General features: G+C 36.7%; 1 protein-coding gene across 2 annotated transcripts; it reads left to right on the forward strand.

The window, feature by feature from the left end:
• Positions 1-1,188: 1,188 nt before the first annotated feature.
• LOC120090451 lies at positions 1,189-17,832 on the forward strand. Of its 2 annotated transcripts, XM_039048123.1 has the most exons (20): positions 1,189-1,494; positions 1,601-1,689; positions 1,929-2,038; positions 2,154-2,208; positions 3,955-4,043; positions 6,400-6,466; positions 6,540-6,602; positions 7,584-7,754; positions 7,882-7,975; positions 8,080-8,159; positions 8,248-8,323; positions 11,513-11,556; positions 12,159-12,226; positions 13,922-14,007; positions 14,128-14,285; positions 14,386-15,700; positions 15,892-16,166; positions 16,340-16,546; positions 16,626-16,782; positions 17,084-17,832. In XM_039048123.1, exons 1-20 carry the CDS (start codon positions 1,383-1,385, stop codon positions 17,377-17,379), a joined length of 3,612 nt encoding a protein of 1,203 aa, XP_038904051.1. In that variant the 5' UTR covers positions 1,189-1,382; the 3' UTR covers positions 17,380-17,832. The 2 variants fall into 2 exon arrangements, with proteins under 2 accessions (XP_038904051.1, XP_038904052.1); XM_039048124.1 differs by lacking the exons at positions 1,189-1,494; positions 1,601-1,689 and having other exon boundaries at positions 1,976-2,038; positions 3,962-4,043.
• The last annotated feature ends 1,240 nt before the right edge of the window (positions 17,833-19,072 follow it).

Consider the following 19,072-nt stretch of genomic DNA (forward strand, 5'->3'; position numbering starts at 1 on the left):
AAACTAAAAACCGAAAAGTGAACCAAACATATAGTTCAGATCAGTTTCACATATTCAAATTTCATTTTTTTTTTTGTTTGGTTTGGTCTGACCCCCAAACCAAACTGTAAATTCCCTTTAATTTTGGGTGCTTGTCACGACCTTTTTGGGCCAGTCAGCTAAACACTTGCATGACTAAATAATTAAGGAGAGGATCGAAACATGCCACTAAAAGACTCTACTGAGATAACGATATTGGATATCTTGTGATCAATCGAACAATTTGGTGAATCTAAACTCTTAAGTCAGACCCTTTTACATTTGTTGCCTTTTAATTCTCGCACTTTTATTTTTTTGCATTCTTCTTTTGCGCTTTATTTTCTCTCTCATTTCCATACCCCCTCATTTATTACTTTAACTAGAGAATTAGTTTGCACAAAACTATATTATAGGCTTCTCTATAGAATGATAGGATCTTGCCCATAATAAGACAAAGTTATTTGATTGTAAGAACTCTCGATAAGTTTTTGCTATCAATATTTTTTTCTATATTTATAAACCATGAAATTGGTTGTAGTTACCATTAAATATAAACTACTATTTATTGATTTATGAAAAATGTTTTAAGTTAAAATTTTGTATAATAATAATAATAATTAATATTTTTAAATATCATATAATTTATAATACATTACAAAACGTACATATATTCTTTCTAAAATGAATATATATATTTTAATTTATAAAAAATAATTAAGTTATAATATGAAATAATATTTTTAATACAACTATATATTTTAAAATTTCAAATTCACATACATTACTAGAAATATTATTTTAATAATTTGGATGGTTTAGATCACATAATTTGAAAACACTATCTACGAACAAAATCCAATAAACTAAACTTATATCATTTCAAAGTTGTTCTTGGATCATTAAAATATCTTTTCAAATTGTATTCTCTCTATCATTTTAGATGAGAGGTAAATTTGTAGTTTGGAGAGTAATTTAATTTGTTTTTATGTACATTTGCTTAAAAAAAAACTTGTATAATTTAAAAGAGAAAAAATTTAATTCATATTCTCACGTGCCAAGTTATTGGCTTCGTGCGAGTGAACATTCCGGCGCACGTGCAGGGCACTTGCCCGCCAGGGCAGCCGACCCGGTTGCTGTTTTCGGGATTCCCTCCGGCCAAAAGCAATTCTTCAGACACATATGCTGATCTCCCAGTGGTAGATTCCAAAGGCGGCATCATCAGCGGGGCCATGCCTCTTCCCATTCCAATCCAAATCTCTGATCCCAACCCCTAAATTCCTTTCAATCTCTGCAAGATCTACAACTTCTCTTCTCCACTCTCTGCTCCGTATAGCCGCCGGAGCCTTCTGCAAGGTGATCTCACCATGGAGTCGATTCTTGCCCGGGCCCTCGAATACACTCTCAAGTATTGGTTGAAATCTTTCTCTCGGGACCAGTTCAAATTGCAGGGTCGGACCGCGCAGCTCTCCAATTTGGGTTAGTTCTCTCTGATTCGTTTGCTAATTTCTTCAATTGATGCTTACTTCTACCAATAGCCGTAATTGGGGTTTCGTTTTTCCGTTTTCTTTTTGAATTTTGGTAGATATCAATGGCGACGCTTTGCATTCCAGCATGGGGTTGCCGCCGGCGCTTAATGTTACGACGGCGAGGGTTGGCAAGTTGGAGATTATGGTGGGTTGCTAATTGCTTAGAATTTCCCCTGCCTTCCTGTAGATGATTGGTGATTTCTGTTTTGTGGCTGAGATCCATTGGAAATGTGATTTGTCGCTTTTTCTTTCGCTTGTTGAACTATGTGATGTATCAAATTATAATGTAATGATGCATGTCAGTTATTTTTTGGTTCCTGGGTTTATATGTTTTGCGTACTTCGATTCTTTCTCCAATTGGGTTTTCTTCTTGTGATCATGTAGTTACCTTCGCTGAGTAATGTACAAGTGGAGCCAATCGTTGTGCAAATAGATAAATTGGATTTAGTTTTAGAGGAGAATCCAGATGCAGATGTGGGTAGAAGCACGAGTAGGTAATTCACATGCCTCTCTTTGTCTCCTGGCCCTTCCTCCTGGTCCTCGCTTCTTATCATTTTTTAAGGGTCTCACAATTAGTTATAACCCAGCCATTGCTTTTCTAACTTGCAGTAGTCAGACTTCTTCCAGCACCGTGAAGGGTGGCGGTTATGGGTTTGCTGATAAGGTAAAACACTTTTCAGATCATTCTGGTTCACTGAAGCTCAAAAGTGCTAATTTTATCTTAAATATATTTGATATTGCACTAACAACGAATGGTTCGGTTGATCCATTCTCATTTCACGAAATTTGTTGGATATGCATAAGAAATTCATTCTAGATTAGGACTAATTTCACCCCATCACATGCAATCTCTTAAAAACTGATCAATATTGGGTCTTTGTCTATTTATTTATGAATCCATGATGGACTGTTTCTTTTGCCTGTCAGCTGATTTCCTAATTTATTCTTCTTTCTTCAATTTTAGTTTTTTTTAAACAAGTAATAAAACGTCTTATTGAAGTAATGAAAAGAGATCAATGCCCAAAAGATACAATCTCCACCCGATAGTGGAACAAAGAACAACAAAAGTAATAAGAGATAGCATAAAATAGAAAGAGCAACAGAGGGAAAATAAAAGCACTCAGATTTAGACAAATGTCCTTTATAGAAATTCTGTCAAAAGGCTTTGAGAGAAAACTCCAAGGTGAGGCTTTCAAATGAGCTGATTGAAAATGATCAAGCCAAAAGAGATGCTTGTCCTGGAAGATCCTTTGATTCTTTTCCAACCACAATAAGAGGCTTTTAATGGTGTGTCCATTAAATGTTTGCCTTTGGAATCAAGGAGGGACAAATAAACAAGTCGAGAACAGTTTCCTTGAAAATTTGTGCCAGCAAGCTTGAAAACAATTTGTGCCAGCAAGCTTGAGAGTAGATGCAACCAAAAAAGACATGATTAGGAGTATCCCCATCCAACCAGGAAGGAGAACAAAGCGAAGGCATAAGCAACTGAAAGGGAGCTTCAGCTTCCTTTGTAAAACCTCAGAACTGTTAAGACTACCATTGACCATGATCCACCAAAGAATATAAATTTTCTTGGGGCATCTCTATTACTATTGAGCTTTCTCTGATTTTTGTTCTGTTTTTTTGTGTCTGTTTTTTGTTTTGTTTTTGTTTTGTTTTGTTTTGTTTTTTTAAAAAGGAAACAAGTCTTTTCATTGATTCAATGAAAAGATACTAATGCTAACAAATACAAGATACCAAAGATAAAAAAAGAAATATAAATAATGAAGACAACACTTAAAAGGAGGATATAAAGTGTTCCAATTCAAATAAATGTCTTGAATAGAATAATTAGCATAAGACTTAGATAAGGAACACCAGGAAGAAGCTAGAAGACGAGTAGAGCCTAAATATTCTGACCAAGGAGTTGATTTATCTTGAAAAACCTTCTGAATACGTTTGAACCAAATTTTAGATTAAAGTGCTTTAACTGTATTGGACCATAGAAGCTGAGATCTTGAGGATAGGAGAGGACCGACTAAACTGGAACTGATAATTTCCCCAAAAGATTTAGCCAAATACCCATTGTAGCTGAAAGTATGTGAATAATTGCCACCAAGATGACTGAGAATAACAACATTAGGAAAACAGATGCTGCAAATCTTCACTATGATCCAAACACAAAGGACACAATGAAACGGTATCTCCATTACGTTTCCATTGGGGAAGCAGCAACAAGAAAATTAGATATTGTACTTGCTCAATGTAGTTGGTTTTTTATCCAATAAAAAAGAAGGATGTTAGATATTGTAAATTTTTAGTTTTTGATGCCAGTAGTTGATATCCTCATCCCTTTCTTTGGCACTTATATGTAGTTTACATTCCACATTCATATGTATGTTTAGATTGCTGAGCTGTTCATATATGATAGATTGCAGATGGAATGACTGTAGAGGTTCGCACTGTCAATCTGCTACTTGAAACTGGTGGTGGATCACAACATCAAGGAGGAGCAACCTGGTGAGTTCTTGGTTGTTTCCTGATTTTTTTTTATTCCCTCTCTCCCCCTCCACTCCCGCCCAGCAGTGGATCTCAATAGGCCTGTGGTCGCCTTAACTTAAAGATGGTAGTATAGTTGTACTAAATAGTTCATTCAAGAAACCCAAAATTTTTCTGGCATAATGGCAATGGTTACACCAAGCCCCTGTCAACTGTGTTTGTGTCCTACATGAACCGGTTTTTAATTTTTTTTCCCTTTTTATGCAGCGCGGTAGAGGCGCTTTTGATTTGCTGTTTTTGCTTTGTTTTGCTTTCTTTTTTCCTTTTGAAGGATTTTTTCCTTTCTTTTCTCAAATGCATTTTTATCTACTATTTACTGTTTATGTAATGTAATATGTTAATAATTTTATTGACTTAAAATTATATTAAAATATTTTTTTTTGTTTAAATATGAAAATGGACAAAAAAATATATATTTTTGTAAAAATATGAAAATGAATAAATATACTTTTAATTTAATTTTAAAAAAATAATTCTCTAGTAAATTATTATTCTTATATTAGAGAAAAGTCATATATTATTAAAAATTTAATTCTCTTTCTTGTATATTTATTTAACAAATCTCACACTTTTAGTCTCATATGAGTAACAATTTAGTCTCTGAATTTTAGTTTGTAATTTCAATTTAAAAATTTAATTTAGTCTTTTGTACTTTAAAATTTGTAAGAATTTAATCTCATCATGAAAAATATTGTTGGGATTTAATATAATTTCTTATATATAGATCAATAAATTGATTAGGAACCATATCGGTTTATCTTTATAAAGAACAAAAAGTAAGTTCTTACATAATTAAAATTAACATTTGATTTTGATGAAATTTTTACACTAGAGTTAAATTGTTTAAAATTTTGTAAGGTATAAGAACTAAATTGTTACCATCTAAGTTGAAGGCCTAAATTGTTATTTTTTAAAAAAAAGCATTTTTTTTTTAAAAAACTTCCTAAAAAGGAAAATCTTAATTTTTATCAAATAAACTGGTATTGAAATATGTCAAGCCCTCCTAGAATAAAGTTTTGGATTTGCCACTGCCCCGCCCCATCTTTTTGTTAATGATATGATAACTGTATGCATTTGAACTTTTGCATATATGGTTTCCATTCAGCATATGCATACAGTGTGAAAGACTAGCAACCAGCCAATTATTTTGTCAGCTATAGTTCAACCTATGACTTATGATTTCAGTGAAGGGAATATTGTAACTCCTTAGTTCTTATTTGTTATCTTCTTTGTTGTTGTTATTATTTATTTTTTCTCCCTGATACAACACAGAATTTATCAGTATAATATCATTGAAGTCATAACTGTTATAGTATTTAAACCAAAATTTTGGCGAGAGAGTCCAACATGCTCAAAGAGAAATAAAGGAAGGTAGTCTACTTTCTTTCAAAATCACCCAACCCACGGCTAAAATGACCTAGACTGGAGTGGATTTTGAACTTGATGAACCTCAGAATGGAGGAGGAGAGTACCCTATTTGAAGGGTGGAGGTCGAAATGACTATTTAACTTGAAGCTCCCTGAAAACTCAATGTCAGAAAGTTGATGGATGCCTTCCGTAGTATTGTCACACAAAACTGACCTCTGTGAATGTTGCAATATCTGGTTGTAACTTTTAAACCTCTTTCTTTTTTCATCAATAAAAAATTATCCTGGAAAAAATAAATGCTTTTGAATCTTCTCATATGTGTTAACCTTCTGGCTTCTTGAGAACAAATAACTGGATGAACGTTTAGATATTCAAAGGAAATTTGGTTTTTCAAATCAGTTTATGATTAAAGTATGAAGAATGCTTTTGACCGAGGACACAAGGAAAAGCTTAACTTCTTAGGTTCAAGCATCAAGGGTCAGAATATGTAATCTGGTTTTGTGGATGGTCTTTGGTTAATATCTGAGTTCCAGATTGCAGTTAATAGAGCTGAGGCCGACCTTACTCGAACAAGATCTTTTCTATAGGTTGTACAACTATGTCCTTGAGTTTCAAAAATTGTAGTTTAAAGAGCTGAGGCTATGGTCTGCATGTGACTATTTGTAGCGTGATTGGAGGATTCTCGGCTTTTGTCCACACATCTTTCAGTATCTAATCCTGTTACATGACCTCACCTAAAAGAAAGGAAATCGGCAAAATGATGACATACACTAGCCACAAAATATTCTGCCTTCCTTCTGCCTGTGTCATGTAACTAAATGAAAGCCCGCATCTAGTAATATAGTCCTACAAAGCTTTCAGTTATGATGTTTAGCTTTAAATCTGTTAAACATTGTGTTATACTTGGCTCTTGTGTTATTTTCTTTTTTCGCTTCCCCACTCTTTGTAGGGCTTCACCTTTGGCATCTATCACTATACGCAACCTTTTGCTGTATACCACAAATGAAAATTGGCAGGTACGCTATTCACATTGGTGCGACTGATGTCTTTAGTCACAATATATATTTTCTAACAATTTTTCCATCATAGGTGGTCAATCTTAAGGAAGCCCGTGATTTCTCTGCAAACAAGAAATTTATATATGTTTTCAAGGTAATTCTAGCTTCTATGCTTGGTTTATTTGGTTTTTACTTTTTATTATTTTGAGAAAGAAACTTCATTCTCCTCGAATATATGAAAAGGTACAAAAGTAGGAGATAACTTTGAAACCACTGAAGCTCACAAAGAATGGCTGTAGTTTGTAACAATAGAGAAATCAGAATAATAACAATTTTAGCTTATGACAACGTTATGGAAGTCTAAAAGTGGCCTTAATATTTTTGAAGGAGGCAAGAGTAAGTCTTGAGGAATTATGAGGTGTAACCATAAGCTTATATATTAAAAAATGCATTGATGGGGCTTTTTTTGTGTGCCTCATATATTTTTCCATTTATCCTAATGAATGTGTGGTTTCTTAGCCAAAAAGGAAATGTATGGATGAGAATCATGTATAGATTACATATTATTAAACAAGAGGATCGCATACAAGAAAAATTAAATAAAGAAAAGAAAAGGAAAAAAAAAAACCACGTCCACCATTCCAAACTTCTTCATTATTAACACTAGAATCTACTTGTTTTTTAAGTTTTTGTCTTCAAATTTTTGTAAACCTTCACAGTAAATTGTTGTTGGGATAAATTACTAATGTGTAGTGTATTGGCATTGAACAGATGAGCGAATTTTAATATTTTTTAAGAATATGAAAAATTGTTACATTCTTCCAGTCATTTCATAAGGCATATGATCTCAGAGCCTCAATATGTTCTTATGGAAATGTAAGCTTCTGCTATAAGAGATGTTAGCTTCTTATTATTCGAACAAGCTGTAAAACTAAAGCTACAAATTAAAATTTCACTCTAAGGTGAGCCTGAAGGAGTGAGCATGAAACACCTTTCAAAACATCCTCTAAATAGAGGAGATGTGTTTTGAGTATTGGTCTGGCTCCTCTGTGCATGCTTCAAATTTCAATCTATTTGAAAATTGAAATGGTGTTTTGTTTAGTGACTTATAATTCTAAATTCTTCTTGTTACTAGAAACTTGAATGGGAATCTTTGTCAATTGATCTTCTGCCTCATCCGGATATGTTTGCTGATGCTAATTTGGCTCGTGCTCAAGAGGGACCAATTGGTAGGGATGATGATGGTGCTAAACGTGTTTTTTTTGGTGGAGAGCGACTTATTGAAGGAATATCTGGTGAAGCTAATGTAATACAAGTCTGATGTTTCAGTTTGATTCTTGATGAACTTGTCTTTATGGTGCAATCTTAGAGAGCAGCTTATAGAGTTATGATGGTTTTGCAATTCTGATACTTTATTTTGTAAACATGAACAGATAACATTGCAAAGGACCGAACTAAACAGTCCACTTGGTCTTGAGGTGAATTTACATATTACAGAAGCTGTATGCCCAGCCTTAAGTGAACCAGGTTATTAAATCATTTGGTTTTTAGATCAGTTGTTCACCATGTGAACAAGGTGTTGTATGATGGTGATCTATCGTGCTGATGGGATTTATCTATTGCATCAACAGGACTTCGTGCCTTTCTTCGCTTTTTGACAGGATTATATGTTTGTCTAAATAGAGGAGATGTGGATCCAAAATCTCAGCAGGTTATCATTTACTCTGCTCTTTGAAATGTACTTTTGAATATGATATAGGGAAGTCTCACCACATCTCTTTCTTGTTTTTTACTGGCAGCGTTCAACAGAAGCAGCAGGACGTTCTTTAGTTTCAATTATTGTAGACCATATATTTCTATGTGTGAAAGATCCTGGTTCGTACCTTTGCCATAAAAAATTACCTCACCCTCTTTCCTCTTTGGATTATATGATCTTCAATAATATGTGCACTGTGTAGTTAGGATTGTATCTCTTATGTTTGTTTGTTGTTTTTTTAAACCACGCCCGCAGGAAAAGTCCCCCTAGAGAAAAGGTTCAAACTACGAAATATGTTGCCTAGGGAATAATTACAAAGTCTTCGAAACCAAATCCCAAAGAGAAACATGGAATCTTACTCAGGACCAAACCTCATGGCGATCCATCCATGCTTCTGAAGACTCTATTATCCCTCATCCCTCAAGGATCCCAGAACAAAACGCACATCCCCACAAACTACGAAAAAGGGCCTCTCTTTTTGAAATGCGGAGGGAGGAGGAACTCCTCAATCATAAAAAAAACATCCCTTTGGCGAGCTAACACAAAATCAAACTATTGAAAGAAGCAATTCCACACAAAACTCATAGACCAAAACTCCCAGAGAAGGTGATCAGATTTTCCCCCACCAAAGGATACAAAAAAAAGGATCCATTAACGAAAGATTATATCCTATGAATTAAAAGGCCCGAGTCCATTGGGGCAGAGCTGAACCAATCCAATAGTGCCCATGTTTTGAATGTTAGTAGCTAGAGGTTACTCGTTTGAGTTTTTTAACTAAACCCTTTAGGGTGTCTTTGAGCCAAAGAGTTGGAAAGTGTGGAGTCGTGAACTTCATTCTTTGTTTGGCTCGAGGAGTTTATGGGTCCCACTACTAAAAAGCATAATTTTATGTCTTATTAACTCCTTACATTGTGGGCTCCAGAGTTCACAACTCCCTAGACTTTACAACTCCTTGGAGTTCACAAATCCCCAGACTTTACTGCTTCTTGGAGTTCACAACTCCACTCGCCTCAAATACCCCCTTCGTATGTTCTAAGATTTTCCCCCTCTTTTTTGATATGAAAATATGTTTGATGAGTGAATGATATGTAGTAGGGGTCAAAAGCCTCAATCCAAGCTAGGGAAGTTCAAAAAGTTCTGAATAGCACATTATTGAATTTCATCATAGCTTTGGTTGATTTGGCATGTTGATATTCAACTTGATTAGTTTCTGAATGTTATAGCTTTTAAGTTCAACTTGATTATTATTATTGTTATTGTTATTATTATTTTTTATGAAAACAACAACTTTCGTTGAGAAAGAATGAAAGAATATAATACAAGGGAAAACCTCTTAGAAGAAGGGTTTCCAACTAAGTAAGATGTTACCTAGAGAATAATTACAAAAAAGCTTCGAAACTGAAGCCCAAAGTGAAACATGAAACCTCACTAAGGACTAAACCTTGTTAGCGTCCTTGTCCTGCCCTCTAAAAACCCTATTGTTTCTTTCCCCCCAAATGTCCCACAAAACAGTACATACCCCAACAAACCACGACAAGCGACCATTCTCTCTGAAAGATGGATGGAGGAGGAACTCCTTGATCATTGCATGAATATCTCTTTGACCAGCAATTTGAACTTCAAACTCCTGGATGAAACAACTCTACACAGATCTTGCAAACTAGCAACCCCAAAGAAGGTGATCCAAGATTTCCACTGCCTTCCTACAGAGAATACAACAAAAAAGAACCGTTAACGGGGCCATCTTCCTAGCAAGCTTATCCAAAGTGTTCACACGACCGAGCAGAACTTGCCGTGTAAAGAACTTGATTTTCTTTGGAATCTTTATCCTCCAGACCACATCAAAGACCGACTCGCTAATGAGAGAGGGATCCAACAATATACTAAAGGACAATTTACAGGAAAAACCATCCTTAGGATTGGGCTTCCACACCTGAACATCCCTCCCCTCCCTAAAATTGCACCTTTTCAACAAAAAAAGAAGAGAGGCAACCTTCGTCGTCTTCCTATTGGATAAGTGACGTCGGAAACCGAAAGAAAAAGGTCACGGAGCTTCGTGCCCAAATGAAGAAGTTAAATACTAGACAGTTTTTGAAGGAAGACAAATGATAAAAATGAGGAAATGCAAAGCAAAGGGGGTTGTCCCTAACCCACTGTTTTTCCCAAAAATACGTACCCTTACCCCATCTCCCACAGTGTAACTAACCAAATGGGAGAACGAAGGAAGCTTGCTCACAATATCTTTCCAAGGATTCCAGTGTATGCCTTTAACCCCCCCTTGCCATCCAATCAAAAGGGTAAGTACCATGCTTACTCACAATGATCTATGCCACAAAGATTCGAGATCCAGGGCAAAACGCTACAACCATTTAGCCAACAGAGCTTTGTTATGTAGCCTTAAATTGCCAGTCTCCAACCCACCCTGGTTCACAGGTCGCCGAACCACCCCCCAACTGGCCAGATGAGAGCCCTTTTCTTCATCCACCCCATTCCACAGGAAATCTCTCATGTACTTCTCCAGGTTTTTGCAGACCAATCTGGGAGCTCTAAACAGGGAGTGATAATATACAAGAATACCACTCAGCACAGATCTGATTAGAGTAAGTCTGCCAGCTTTGAGAAGAAACCCTGGTTCAAGTTCAACTTGATTATTTGATTACTATGAAGTTGCAAGACTGAATGCATCCACCCGGTGTTCTCTCTTCAAGCTTTTTTCAAGTTTTTCGGTGCAAGATATTTGTTTAATTTGGAGTGTATTCTTTTTCTTTGATTAGTCATAGCTTTTTCTATATTCATGGATTGTCATAGTTTGCTTTTCCTCTAGTTCTTGTTGTCATCTTGTGATTCATTATGCATCATTTTAATTTGAGTTTTAGACTTTTTATTATATCAATGAAAAGTTTATCTCCTTTAAAAAAAATCAACTTGATTAGTTTATGGCTTGCTGGTGTAAGCGATCTTATGGACTTTGTAGGGTGAGCAGGACTTTTAGAGGGAGGGATAAAGTCCCTAGTGAGGTTTGGTCTCTTGTTCGCTATCATGTTTCTTTGTAGACTTTGATTTCAAAGATCTTTTGTAACAATTTTGTAGGCATTATTTTGCATAGCTAGAGTCCCTTCTTGTAGAGGGATGTCTCCTTTTGTGGGTTTGGTTTTTTGTACACCCGTGTATGCTTTCATTTTTCTCAATGAAAGAAGTTTAAAAAAACAAGTTCATTACTGTTTAGTAGGTGCACTATAGCATTTTACTTGTTATTTATATACTTCTTTTTCTCTATTTCAATTTCTTATAACATACTGTGCTTGCAGAATTCCAGCTTGAATTTTTGATGCAGTCGCTATTCTTTTCTCGGGTAACGTTCTATCCAGTTGCTGCTTTTAAGTGAAATTGTATCAAAGAAATGTTTTTTTTAACTCTCTTGGCTTGGTGGGGATAGGAAGCATGGACATGCACGGGAATGGATATGTTTGAACATGTTTCATACTTGTGTTTGACGTTTGACAAAAATTGTCCTATGTTACTTTTATGTTTATTTAATTTTAGACACATCGAAAACACATGGGACCTGTCACACTGAGACATGTCAACCAAAAAACACTGACGAGGAAATAATAAAAACAATACTTAACCCAGCTTATTAGCAGACCCATCTTTTAACCCATTTGTCAATAAAAGTTTCCTTTCAAAAAAAAAGTAATGCAAGTTATTTATCATTATGATGTACTATTAACCAATTACAGATTATTGGAAAACTTCAATCCTTTGGTAGATGAGTCGATTACCTTAAAGTCATGTTGTGAATTAACCATTTTCTTCTTTAAACGTCACCACCAGTCATGCCATTGTAGGGTTATGAATTAATATAGTTTCAATGATCTTACGTAGGACACATCATCCGCCCTCTCCTCCCTCCCCTCTTTATCATACCTCAGTATGGCTGCTCTTTTATTGCAGGGTAGTGTTAGCAATGGAAAAAATGACAATAACTTGACGAAAGTCATGATTGGTGGACTCTTTTTGAGGTAGCTCGAGTTTTCATCACTATTGGTTATCATTTTCTTATTTTTACTTTTACTTTTCTGGATAAAGAATTGAACTTTTATTGAGAAAGAATGAAAGAATAACTACATAAAAAAAACCCAAAAAAAGAAGGTCCCACCAAAGGAACTCCAATTAAGTACAATAAGACCCAACTTATAATTACAAAAAGATTGCATCATTGATGGGCAGAGAGAACCATGGATCTTAGTGAGGGACCAAACATCACAAAGATTGCTCTCCATACCTCGAAAGGTTATTTTGTTTCTTTCCCCTCAAAGATCCCACAAAATAGCATAAACCCTAACTTGCCAAAATAACCTCCCTTTATCACGAAACGGAAGGTGACAAAGGAACTTCTCAATCATCTCCTCGTAGCCTTCGTGTCTAGGAACCTGAACTCTGGACGTAGGAAAAAAGTAAGTAAAATAGATTGAGCAAACTTGCCGCTCCAAAGGATATGATCCAAGTTTTCCTCCATTTTCTGACGAAGGATTAACAGATTGACCATATCAAGGAGGAAAACTTTCTTGGAGCTTATCAAGAGTACTCCATGGATAGCCTGCCAGATCAAGAACTTAACCTTCTTTGGAATTTTTACTTTCCAAAGAGGAGATAGCAGATTCATTAGTGGAGGGGTTCAACAAGCAATGGAAGAAAGAGCTACAAGAAAAGCCCTTAGTAGGGCCAGGACTCTAAAGATGGAAGTTCGTTTTTCATGGTCTAAACTCAGCCTCCCTAGTCAAAGCTAAGAGAGTCATGACATCTGTGTTTTCCTATTGGACAAATGACGACGAAACCCAAGCGATAGAATGTGAAAGGTCCGTAAATGAAATATGGTATCAACCATCAAATGTTTTTTCCGTAGAACTCAGGTGGTATAAACAAGGAAATGTATAGCGGAGGAGTTTATCTCCCATCCTCTTGTCCTTCCAAAAATACGATTCCTTCCCATCAACCACAAAACAATGAATCAGGTGAGAGAAAGAAGGGAGCTCATTGGATATTTTTTTCCAATGGTTTTTGTGAATGCATATGACCTCACCTGACATCCACTTAAAGGGATGATGACCGAATTTGCTTGCTGTATCCTCTACCACGCCACAACCATTTAGCCAGTGGGCTTTGTTTTGAGCTTTTAAATTCCCTAGTTCAAACCCCCAGATCCATTGGCTCTCCCACCACCTCCTTATTCATTAAATGGGTGCCTTTCCCCTTAACAACCCCTCCCGACAAAAGATCCCTATTCAACTTCTTAAGATTCTTAGACAGCAAATGGAACCCTAAAGAGAGGGAAAGAAAGTAACTGGGGGTTCCCTCAAAACCGGATGGATGAGGTACCTTCCGCCTCTGGAGAAGAAACTTCTCTTCCAAGATGCAATCCTTTTATGCATCATATCCACCACAGGTCCCAAAACAGAAGATTTCTCGGATTATGACCCAGAGGAAGACCAAGATCAGAGGAGGGAAGCATACAAAATTTTTTTAAATTCTTGACAACATTTTATTGAATACAATCAATTGTAGCTAGTTGTATTTATTAATTTGTCTAATTGATAGTGTTTGCGTGTTGAGAGTTACTAGTATATGCTAATTGACCTAAATTTGATATTGTATGTATGTATGCAGTTGATTCTTCTTGTTTTTTTTTTTTTTTTTTTGAATGTGTACTTTTTTAGGGATACTTTTTTGCGCCCTCCATGCACATTAGTTCAACCAACAATGCAGACTGTTACAGATGGCATTTTACATGTTCCAGAATTTGGTAATGTTTGATCCTTTGTATTATTTCAAGAAATCATTCTTGGTTCTATAGCCTGATAAGACTTGAGATTTGAAATGTATCTCGTCTAATGCTGATGATAATGACTTCTTTGCTGGACAGCTAAGAACTTTTGCCCACCAATATATCCTTTCAAGGACAAGCAGTGGGGATTCAGTGGAAGCGTTCCTTTATTTTGCCTCCACTCTGTGCAGGTCAAACCTTCTCCAGTCCCCCCATCTTTTGCCACCCGGACAGTCATCCACTGCCAACCTCTCACAGTATGTAAACTATTCTTAAAGTGGCCATTCTAGTTACTTAAGCATATTTGAAACCATCATTTCTCTAAACTCCTTTTCTATTTTTGTACTTCTTTTCCAGATTCATCTTCAGGAAAAATCATGTTTGAGGATATCATCTTTCCTAGCTGATGGAATAGTTGTGAATCCTGGTTCTGTTTTACCGGATTTCTCCATTAGTTCTATTATACTCTCTCTCAAGGAATTAGATGTTACTGTTCCACTAGATGTGGCCAAATCTTCTGATTATCATAGCAGCTGGGATGGCATCTCTCAAAGCTCTTTTGATGGAGCTCGGCTTCATATTAAGAACATGCAATTTTCTGAATCACCTTCTCTGAATCTTAGACTACTGAATTTGGATAAAGATCCTGCTTGCTTCCTTCTCTGGGAAGGTCAACCAGTTGATGCTAGCCAGAAGAAATGGGCCACTAGTGTGTCTCAGATTAGTTTATCGTTAGAAACATATGATAAAGTATCTGGATCCAAGAGTTCTGATGCTATTTTAGCCTTGTTGAGATGTGTGGAGCTGACAGATGTTTCCATTGAAGTAGCTATGGCAACTGCAGATGGAAAAACATTAACGGAAGTTCCTCCTCCTGGGGGTGTTGTAAGAATTGGGGTTTCCTGTCAACAGTATTTGTCAAACACCTCAGTTGATCAACTATTTTTTGTTCTAGATCTTTATGCATACTTTGGTAGAGTTACTGAAAAGATAGCACTTGTTGGAAAGAAAAATCAACCGAAAGAAAGTAGAAGTAACTTGTTGGTTGGAAAGCTTGTGGATAAGGTACCAAGTGATACTGCTGTTAGTTTATTGGTTAGGAACCTTCAACTTAGATTTCTGGAGTCTTCTTCCACAATTGTTGAGGAACTGCCTCTTGTTCAATTTATTGGCGACGATATGTTCATTAAAGTTTCTCACAGAACGCTTGGTGGTGCTGTTGCTATTTCATCCACAGTACGATGGGATAGTGTTGAAGTGGATTGTGTAGATACCGACGGAAATATTGCATATGACAATGGAACCATGTCAACTTCAATTGAAAATGGTTCTCTTATGAATGGGAATGGATTATCTCAACTAAGAGCAATCCTTTGGGTACGTAACAAAGGGGATAGATTTACAGCCCCGTTTCTTGATGTTAGCATAGTGCATGTGATTCCCTTAAATGAGCGGGACATGGAGTGTCACAGTTTGAATGTTTCAGCTTGTATTGCTGGGGTGCGCCTAAGTGGAGGAATGAACTATGCGGAAGCCTTGCTGCATCGGTTTGGAATTCTTGGTCCTGATGGGGGCCCAGGAAAAGGTCTGGTGAAAGGTCTGGAGAATCTACGGGCTGGGCCACTCGCAAAACTTTTCAAAACTTCACCTCTTCTTGCTGGCGGTTTAGAAGGTACGGTAACTTAAATATGTTGGCTGCTCAAGAACTACATTGTTCATGCACACTAACTTATAATCTTAGAATTCAAGGATGCATGGTATCTTCTGTTCTCGTCGTGGAAGTTTTCTTTGTTGTCCCCTTTAATTCTTTAGAAACAAAATTTTTACAATCATCAAGTTTCAATTTTCTGTGTGGAATTTCAGGAGATGGGAAAGAAAGTCCTCTATTGCAACTAGGAAAGCCAGATGATGTAGACATTTCCATAGAACTTAAAAATTGGTTATTTGCACTTGAAGGTGCACAGGAAGTGGCAGAAAGATGGTGGTTTTATAATACTAATAATGCAGGCAGAGAAGAGAGGTGTTGGCACACTTCTTTCCAGAGCTTCCGAGTAAAAGCACAGAGTAGACCGAAGGATCTTCATGTTGCCAAAGGAAACTCATGTGGAACTCAACAGTATCCCGTGGAGTTGGTGATAGTAAGCACCTCCCAACTCAAAAAATTTAATTTACATAAACTAACCATTAGCAACTTTCTCCCTTTTCCAGTGCTTCTGATTTTTTTGAACCGTTCTCTTTCTGTCTTTCTCTATGCTTGTGGTTTAAGTCACATACTATATGCATAAGCTTGAAATATTTGTGTCAAATTCAGGTCAGCGTAGAAGGCCTGCAAACATTAAAGCCTCAGGTTCAAAAGAACACCCATCATAATGTTCCTCTCCTCAATGGGGTGAATGAAACAGTCGAGCCACTTGGAGGGATAAATCTTGAAGCTCGCATGGTGGTGTCTGAGGATGACATTGATGTTGAGATGGCCAACTGGATTATGGAAAACTTGAAGTTCTCTGTCAAGCATCCGGTATTTGACAATCAATTTTCCTTGTGTGACATCATCTGTTTGTTTAGGAACTGTTTCACACATTGTTATTTCATGATAGATTGAGGCGGTGGTTACAAAGAATGAGCTGCAACATCTTGCCTTACTCTTCAAGTCAGAAGTTGATTCAATGGGTCGAATTGCTGCTGGAATTCTTAGGCTGCTAAAGCTGGAGGGTTCTATTGGTCACGCCACCTTGGATCAGCTAAGCAACCTTGGTATGTCCGTTTGCTAAGTGATGAATCTCAACCCCATGATTACTAGGCTTTTAAAAAGTTCTCTGTTTCTGCTTATGATCGCCCAATTCCCCTGAGCTTCCCCTTTCGTGTGATATTTTATTTATTATCTTTTCACTAAGATTACCCACTCAGATGACAAAATTAGTCTCGTTTCAAATATTAATATTGGAACTTATGCTCCAATCTGGTTTTGTGCACATGATGAACTTTCCCATTCTAGGACTTCTTTTGAAGTCTCTTAGACAGCAACAAATGTTAACTGGTTGATGCTTAATTCCAGGAAGTGAGAGCATCGACAAAATCTTCACTCCAGAAAAGCTTAGCAGGGGAAGTAGTTTGGCCAGTTTGGGAATCTCTCCATCTGCATATTTGATTGGGGAAAGCCCACGTCCAACCGTAGAATCTACAGTGACTTCTCTGGAGCAGGCTGTCCTTGATTCCCAATCTAAATGCACTTCTCTCATGACTGAACTTAGTAGTTCAAATTCATCATTACATGTTGCAACTATTAAACAACTCTACGAGAAACTTGATAGCATGCAGACACTACTGTCTAGGTTGCGGAATCAAATATGATTTGCCTCTGCTGTTGTCTCATTTTGCCATGGCTTATGCAATTGGAGGTTCTATTGGGTCGAGATGGTTATATCCTACTTTTATAGGTTTGATTTACCGTGAAGTGACCAATATTTGCTCACGGTTTGGTGGAACCTGCAGTTGCCATGCTCGTCTCCCCTGAAACTCATGGGGCGATTCAAGAATTGTGTAATTCAAGATAAAAAGAGGTCATTTCCTGATTATATAGTTCACCATTCTTTCTCCAGTATATATACATATATAGATACGAATAGAAATGCAAGTTGAGTGTATGTAATTTAGCTCGGACGAAATGATGATATTTCATTTTTGTAGACCCCGAGTCTTCACTCAAAAGTGATGAGTTTTGTACATGACTGAACTTCACTTTGAAAGATATATATATATATATATATATATGATGCTCCATTATGTAGAAAATTAGTTACTTCATTTGATTGGTGTCTTAATAACGATTAGTTGCTATAATAATTTTGGCTCCCCTAATAGAATTCAGTTTTGTAACATTGCATTGCCCATTAGATGAATGACTAATTGTAAACTTCCTTTATTATGGTAGTGTTATTTGTCGTTTTTCTATCCCCATATGAAATCAAAGGAGGTGTCGAGGATGTTACTTATCAGGGGATGCATACATAATGGCCCTAAAAGAGCTTATGTACTATCTTAAGGAATGTGAAAAATTTCCATTTTGCTTCGGGACAGACCACTTCTCACTTCTTTATCTATCAACACATGGGGATGTTCTTCTTTGCCAACAACCGGGGTTGTTCTTCTCTAACTAAATTGTATGACTTTTCTATCTAAAAAAAATTTATCACAAAATCCAGCTAGTCCAGACTACCAGAAAGTCCACATCGAAAGACACCTGTTTGTTCTATCTTTTGTCCTGATCAACTAGTTTCTTCACAGGAATGTGCAGAGGATGTGACAGAACGACGTCCGTCTGTAAGGAATCTTGTGTTTGAATTAATAGGGGTGCTCTCTCATCTTGACCTAGGAAGTGTCAGTTGTAGGCAACTGTGCTCAATGTGAAATATGTCCTACACAGGATTGGGATAACTAATTGGTGCCCTTTGTTAGCGCTCAAAAAGAGTTAAGATTCTATCCTTAATTCCATTATAATTGAGTATTTCTTATGCATAAAATGTCTATTTTGTTGATCCCGAGGAGCAAATAGTTCATTTAGAAGAAAAACAAACCAAAAAGGAGCAAAATTGGGTGTTGGATGCATCAATTGAGAAGAAGTCAGAAAAATTACAAAACTACCATGAAGGGCATCATCGCAATCCTCCTTTGACCCTCGCATGACGCTGTAAGGCAGTAGACACCTCTTTCATGGCATGTAAGCAGCGTCGCGGTGCTTCACTGCCTCTGCAACGCTCTTGTGCGATGCTGTAAGTCAGTAGCATCAGATACAGGGTAGCATTGCAAGGTTGGCCTCGTGTCGCAATGCTACAAGCATTGACGGACATTCGACATCTGCGCGCGCAACGCAGCATCATGCCAGCATCGAGCCTCCATCTTGACGCTTGAGGCTGAGTTTCGACAAGGGTGTCACAACGCTCTTTATAGCATTACGATGCTACAATCGTGATATAAAATGGAAATTTTAGTTTCTTCAGAGGGAAAACGAATTGAAGCCGCAATTGAGAGCAATTTTGAGAGCCCT

Source organism: Benincasa hispida, chromosome 11 (genome assembly GCF_009727055.1).
Source record: "Benincasa hispida cultivar B227 chromosome 11, ASM972705v1, whole genome shotgun sequence".
Lineage (NCBI taxonomy): Eukaryota > Viridiplantae > Streptophyta > Magnoliopsida > Cucurbitales > Cucurbitaceae > Benincasa > Benincasa hispida.